At 39.3% G+C, this 7,365-nt stretch overlaps 1 protein-coding gene across 1 annotated transcript; it reads left to right on the forward strand.

Moving 5' to 3' along the window:
- The first annotated feature begins 479 nt into the window (after window positions 1–479).
- On the forward strand, window positions 480–2,031 carry ARL4A (ADP ribosylation factor like GTPase 4A). The gene is made up of 2 exons (XM_049785314.1): window positions 480–531; window positions 1,011–2,031. The coding sequence occupies exon 2, from the start codon at window positions 1,108–1,110 to the stop codon at window positions 1,708–1,710; it is 603 nt and encodes a 200-aa protein (XP_049641271.1). The 5' UTR covers window positions 480–531; window positions 1,011–1,107; the 3' UTR covers window positions 1,711–2,031.
- The last annotated feature ends 5,334 nt before the right edge of the window (window positions 2,032–7,365 follow it).

Below are 7,365 nucleotides of genomic sequence, written 5' to 3' on the forward strand. Positions count from 1 at the left end.
CCGGGGCGCCTGGGGCGGCGGCGTGTGGCCCGGAGCCGGAGCCTCCGCCCTGAGCTACGTAGTGCCCGATTCCGGAGCTCCGCAGAGACCGGGCCGGACGCCGGGAGGATGGACGGGTGAGGCGCGGGGAACGGGGATGGAGGCTGGTTCCGGCCTGTCCGGGGTCAACGAGGCCCCGGATGTACTTCTCGGGCGGGCCGAAGTGCTTTGCAAGGTGCCCAGCAGGGGTCGCTGTGCGCAACGTCGTTCTATACAACTCGGGGACAACAGGTGGTGCCCGAGGCCCGAGACGTCGGCCCCGCCCCGGGCGAGAGTGACAGAGGCTCCGTCCAATCAGGGCACGGAGGGGGCGGGCGTTTTGCACGGCTGGCCAATGATAGCGAGCGTTCCTGGGTGGGCGGGTCCTGGTGGGCGTGGTCGGCGCCGATTCCAGCGTCTCCTGCGCTGCGCCTGCCAGAACTGCGCGGAGAGCTGTAGGCTGGAGACGCCCAGCTATGCTTTCGCCTTTGGACCCAGGCTCCTGCTTGGGAGGTGAGGACGTGCTGGGGTTTTTATTTCTTTTTCTTTTTCTTATTTTTTTTTTTTATCTTTCTGATGTAAGGGTTTGGGGGGAGGTGTGGTCGTGCTGTTAGGTATGCAATTAGCATGCATGCATGGGAATTGGGTCCCCCAGCTGTTGGCTCCCCCATATCCCCAATATCCCTATATTTGAGCTCTTGGAAAGCTTGGCCCCTGGGAGAGTGTGGGCATCTATGACTCCTAAGCATTGCAATGGGTGTTGATGGATTTCAGTCTCATTGAAGATCGTGTCTTGGGTTCCCATGCAGTCCATGTGTCTCTTCATTGGGTTGGTTTTTGTCAATTTGTAAATTAAGGTTTAGCACACTGCTCCTGTTGTCTCCTGAAGCAGCATGGAAAGTGAGTGGGGGGGGGGGGGAAAGCGTTGTCATCTCTTTTCCAGGATTCATGGTTTCATTGTTGTTGTTTTTTTTTTATCCCCCTCTTAAAAGGCTGGTAGCTGGACCCCCCTAGGAAGAGATGGTCTGAAGCTCGAAGACAAGAAAAATCAAAGCATTTTCCTTTGGGAACCTTCCTTCTCAGCTGGAAATGGGGAATGGACTGTCAGATCAGGCTTCGATCCTGTCCAGCTTGCCTTCTTTTCAGTCCTTCCACATCGTTATCCTGGGCCTGGATTGTGCCGGAAAGACAACTGTCTTGTACAGGCTGCAGTTCAATGAGTTTGTCAATACTGTACCAACCAAAGGATTTAACACTGAAAAAATCAAGGTAACCTTGGGGAATTCTAAAACAGTCACTTTTCATTTTTGGGATGTCGGTGGCCAGGAGAAACTGAGGCCACTGTGGAAGTCGTATACCAGATGTACCGATGGGATTGTGTTTGTTGTGGACTCTGTTGATGTGGAAAGAATGGAAGAAGCCAAAACCGAACTTCATAAAATAACCAGGATATCGGAAAACCAAGGAGTCCCTGTGCTTATAGTTGCTAACAAACAAGATTTGAGGAACTCATTGTCTCTCACAGAAATTGAGAAATTGTTAGCCATGGGTGAACTGAGTTCATCAACTCCATGGCATTTACAGCCTACTTGTGCAATCATAGGAGATGGACTAAAGGAAGGGCTTGAGAAACTGCATGATATGATAATTAAAAGAAGAAAAATGTTGCGGCAGCAGAAAAAGAAAAGATGAATGGTGCACCCTTTGATATCTGTGTGGAGTAGGTTTCCGCTGGTCTGATTTTGACAAGTGGAAGAATGTCCACAGCCTGGTTTGCCTGTCTGCTGCTCTGGATGCTGTTAAAAGCTTCGTTTTGTTGAACAATCAGATGCCCAATTCTGTTGCCTTGTGGAAGATGAGCAAAAGCACTGCTTCTAGAAATGGTCTCTTCTGCCCACCCCAGAAATCTTTGAGTACTACCATTTTGGGAAGCGGAATAAGGCTAGTAAATTGACCAGGAAACAGTTGTGGCAATTGACCTGAAGTTAGTGAAATAAAACTTTGAAGAGTGTCTGCCTAGTGTTTGGTGATTATATTTTGGGGATGGCCTTTGCGAGCATATTGCCAGAAGGCTCTCTGTCTGCTAAGATAAAATGCTAATGAATGGAAATGTTATGATAGATTAATAACATATATTCAATTACAATGGTTATGTTAGTCCGATCAGTAAGGGACAAGAAGGATGTGGTTTTTATTTTTGTGTTTCAGGTTTGACCAAATGAATTTTGACATTTTGGAATAAAATATAATACTGTAGCTTAACTTCTAAACTGTTCAAGTTGAACTAATTTAAAATAATAAAAATACGGTATTTGGAGCATATTCAAGTGCATGGATTAGTTTTCCTACAAAGCATGTTTGTTGTATATTATTAGCCTTTTTAGAAATAGCTATGCATCCTTCTACACAATCAGGTTTAAAACACCTTTGTGGGATTAGGGCTGCTATAGAAATATTTGTTGTAAGAGCACTTTCACTTGAAGAATCTAATATAATATTAACTCAGTCGATTTGGGCATGTCGTCTAATTATAAGTATATATGCTTGGATATATGGATTGATAAAGCAATTGATAAATTCAGTCAAGAGGATGGAATTATAGTAATTGGTCTCTAAAATATTCAGTTATAAAATTTTTGTTTTAATATCTTCTGGCTGAACACAGATGTGGTTTTCCATATATTTTTGTAATGTTTTGAGAGAGACAAAAGCTTTATAAACAACATCCGAAGCACTGTGTAGTGGCAAGGTAAGATATCCCTTATGTGCTCTGAGCTTTAATTATTTTGTTTATGTATTGAACAATATTATACAGACCGTCCAGGCCTGATTATAAGGAAGGAGGAAATGATACAGTACTGCAGATAAGAATTACAATTACAGAAAACGAAGGGGAAAGTATCAAAGCTGTGTTGTAGAAATTCACTGGTGCTGTTTACATTGGAATTAAAAACCCCTGCTGTAAAGAGGATAACTAAATTCTTATCTACAGGCAGATTTTCAGTGATCATAAATTAGTAAATAACAATTTCTATGTAAAAGCCAATAGCTCTTTATTTAGAACATAACCAAAAGAAAATGGTCTTTGCCAGTTTTTTATTTTTAAGTTTTTTTTTTTTTTTTTTCTGTTTTAAGTAGCAGAACAGAGTTTTGGAACCTTGATTCTTGTTACCCAAGACACGGAAGTATCTTCCTGTAGAGCTTCACGTGACAAGCACTTACAATGTTTATATATATAGAAATGTGAATTACTACCAGAAAACTACTTGACACTCTAGGAGAAGAGTGTTTAAGTGTTAATGTAATTCTAATTTCTATTTCTGTTGAAGCTTTTGATTAGATGAAAAATTAGATTAAACGCTTTGACAGCTGGGTTTTCCAGAATCCTGTAGCAATTTCATTCTGTTCAGGTGTAAGAGGCACCAAAGATTGTTTGTCAAGACCTTGTTTTTAAACACTCACTAAGAAAGTGTATATTCCAAACATCACTATATCCATAAAGGACTAATAAAGCTCGCTGAAAAAAAGAATCTGAGTCAATTAGATTTTTCAGCCTGCCTATACTTACTATATATTCATATAATTTAATATATTACTATCATAACTCTTTTAAGTCTGTTGACATTCATGTTTTTATCTATTTAAATTTTGTTTTATTGAAACCATTGTGAATTACAAAGTACCTCACACTTGAATCAGGGCCAATCCCACCATCAGAGTGCATCCTACTAGCACCATCCTTTGACTCCTGGCCTGCCAGTATAACAAGCCCATTTTAAGTTTAGATTGTGACAGTTAGGGTCTCTGGATTCTTTTGTTGTTGACTTTAGCTTGCCTATTTAGTTCTGCCCTTTTATCACTCTGAATGCATCTGAGACCACTTGGCCTTGGCCTCATCTTTCCTTATATTCTTCTTCATTTTATAGAAAAATGCAGAAATATGAATTAAAATAAAGAATTCATCTCCCAAAGTTTTATGAAAAAGGTAGGAGCCCCTTTTAGATCTTTATTTTTTTAGATAATAATAAGCAGATCTGTCCATCAGTTCACAATTGGTGACAACAACAGAAGAGAAAATTACATACTGTATTGATTTATACTGATAAAGTGAATTTTTAGAATCTGTTGATGTGGCTCAGCATTAGAGTTACTACACTGGGTTTCATTTTTGGTATTATGATGCCTCAAAAAACCAAACACAGTACATGAACCACAAAATTCTAGTTTTTCAGTTCACTGGGTTTAAATTTATCATCTTTTGTTAATATCATAGATAATGGGATAATAAGCTGAAAAATGTAGATGCTATATTTTCTTTGCCAAACTATAAATACTAAATATTAACTGAAAAATTGCTATCAGAAAACAAACTGAAATTATTTAAAAGCAACAGTTTTGATCTTAGACAAACCATGTAGGGAGTAGTCTGAAGATGAATTTTAGGGTCAGAAGAAACAAGTCAACTGGCTGAGTGCATACTTCAGATGTAGGAGACCTGGGTTCTCTCCCCAGAACTACCACAGTGACCCCTGAACACTGCCAGATGTGGCCCTCAAAACAAAACAAAAAAAAAATCTCAAAAAACGAAATGAATTATAAACATTTAAGAATAAATGTGTATGCCTTGACCAGAATGAAAGCACAGTTGCCTTGCTTTGTGGCTGAATGGCGTTTTGGTGGCAGCACTCCATATGCTGCCTCTAGCACCACTAATAGTGTTTCCTGAGTGCAGAGCCAGGAGAGACACTTGAGCATGACTGGTGTGGCCCAAAACCAAAAACTGTGTACTTGGAGTAGTTGCTTATAAGTTTACTAATAATTCATCAGGCAGAGTGGGTGAGTTCTTAATAGAAGTCACAAAGATTGCTTGGTTTCTATGTCAGTGCTTGCATACATAAAAATAGAAAATGTATATTCTTGCATGTAGAAGAAGGATGGCATAGGAAGAGAAAGAAAGGCACCGGCTTAGAATGTTTGTACAAGGCATTTGACACCTAAACGATGTTTAATTTATTATTTATGTTGACCTGGAAGGAGCTCTTTGGCAGGATATCTCTTAAGTTCCATTCAATACAGGAGTTTCATCAGTGATAGGAACACAACGGCTTCATGAGCAAAAATAAAGAGAAGACTGTCAGTTAATGTGACACTAAAGACTTAAAGTAATACAACACGAATTAGTGCTATTAGACATTTGAGGTATCAATTGGCAGAGAATTCTGTAAGTTGAAATTAGTGGTGATGCATATGCAACATTGAATGTGCTTAATGCCATTGACACATATACCCCAAATCATTAAAGTGGTAAATTTTATGTGTAGTTTGCTGCATACAAATTTAGCAAGATATGAAATGTATACTTATTTCAAAGAATCAACTAAAAATGGAATTTTTTAAAGAGTTAGAAGTTATAATAAAGAATTTGTGTTAAAAAACATCAGAATCAATATAGCATACCAAATTAATAATTATAAAAGTTAATCTTAAAATATATGGTGGTCAGATAAAATGTTTTTAAGTAAACCTTAGCTGAAGTGTCAGCCAAGTGTGATTGCAAGTTAGAAAAATAAATGTCTTTATAGAAGTATTGGAGAATAATACTAAGTGTGCTGGCTAAAAGCAGTAACAGCTTTGAAATCAGTTCAAATCCTGGCTATATCACTATTCCACATGAAACCTTTTGGCCAATTACTTGGGAAATACGGTCTGAATGATCCCTGATAAAATGAAGACAATCAGAATTTTGAGAGGATAAATAAAAAAATCATAAGACTTCTACGAAGAGGGCCGAGCAGTGGCGCAAGCAGTAGGGCATTTGCCTTGCACTTGCTAACCTAGGATGGACCACAGTTTGATCCCCTGGCATCCCATATGATCCCCCAGGCCAGGAGTGATTTCTGAGTACATAGTCAGGAGTAACCCCTAAGCGTCAATGGGTGTGCCCCCAAACAAAACAAAAGCAAAAACAAAAACAATGATTTCTACAAAGAGTCACTGTTATTGTTTACCAGTAGGTATCAGTATTTATTGAGAGGCAACTGGTACAGTGATACTGGTCATGTTTAAACCCTGGATTTAAGCCCAGGTTTAAGCGCTGGAATCACCACTTAATAGTTTTGTTTGGAACATTATATTTAACTACTCTCAGCCTTCATTGATCAACTGAGGTCACACCAATTGTGTTTAATTCATTAAAAGGATTAAACGAAGCAATATATGTTTTAACTACCTGTAATACTACCTAGGTATAATAGTGCCTAATCATTGCATGATAGTTATAATATTGGATAGTCAATATTTTCTGACAAAGATATATTTTTAGGTACTCGTAATTTTACATAAAAATGGAAGCTTAATGAAATTTGGCAAAGTTCCCCTTGAAATTTAGAACATGTCCTTACATTTCTAAAACAGATATAATCATTAGAAACAAACCAAAGAAAATGCAATGAACTCAGTACATGCATAGCATGCCAGGTGCTGGAGCAATAACAGCGGGTAGGCCATTTGCCTTGTACATGCCTGGCATGGGTTCCATCACCCGCATCCCATACTGTCCCCAAGCCTGGCAGGAGTGATTTTTGAGTGCAGAGCCAGGAATAAACCCTGAGCACCTCGAGGTGTGGCCCCAACACAAAACAAAACAAGAAAAAAAAAAAAAAAAGACAAAACGAACATTCCAGAGATATAAGTCCCATCTCGGGTATTGCATTGTACCTGAGCATACCAAGACTGTATCACACATCCAGAGCCCCAAACTTGAAATAAACCCTGAATACAGTCATTTCTTATATAGAAATAGATGAAAAATTAATTTAATTTCTGATATAAAAATAGATCACAGTGGGCAGGGCATTTGCCTTGCATGCTAGGACCTGGGTTCAATCCCTGGCTGCTGTTGGCTGGTTGTCAGGGTGATAAAAGAACTGTTTTTGAAGTAAGTCAGTGCTGTGGCTGTAGTAAGGCCTTCCTTATTGTTCCCTGAGTGAGCGCCACCAGGAATAAGCCCTGAACACTGCTGGGTATGTCCCAGACACAAAACAATAATTAATATAAGGGGCCAGAGAGAGAGAGAGTACAGAAAGTGGTTAAAGTGGTTGGCTGGCACATGGCCAGAATGAGTTCAATTACTGTCATCATATATGTTCTCTCAGAATCACCGAAGAGTAATTCTTGAATGCAGAGAAGGGATTAAGTCCTGAGCATAGCTAGGTCTGGCTCAAACCTCCACCTCTAAAAAAAGACAAAACCAAATTAGCGAGAAAAAAAAAATGGATGGCCTTTAAAAAGAATTCTAATATTCTCATTTTAATATTAAATGAGTCATTTTCGGTCTTTTCAAGTATA

This window comes from Suncus etruscus, chromosome 13 (genome assembly GCF_024139225.1).
Source record: "Suncus etruscus isolate mSunEtr1 chromosome 13, mSunEtr1.pri.cur, whole genome shotgun sequence".
NCBI lineage: Eukaryota > Metazoa > Chordata > Mammalia > Eulipotyphla > Soricidae > Suncus > Suncus etruscus.

Coding starts and splice junctions, on each gene's coding strand:
- ARL4A (XM_049785314.1), top strand. CDS start 1,108: ATGGGGAATGGACTGTCAGATCAGGCTTCGATCCTGTCCAGCTTGCCT.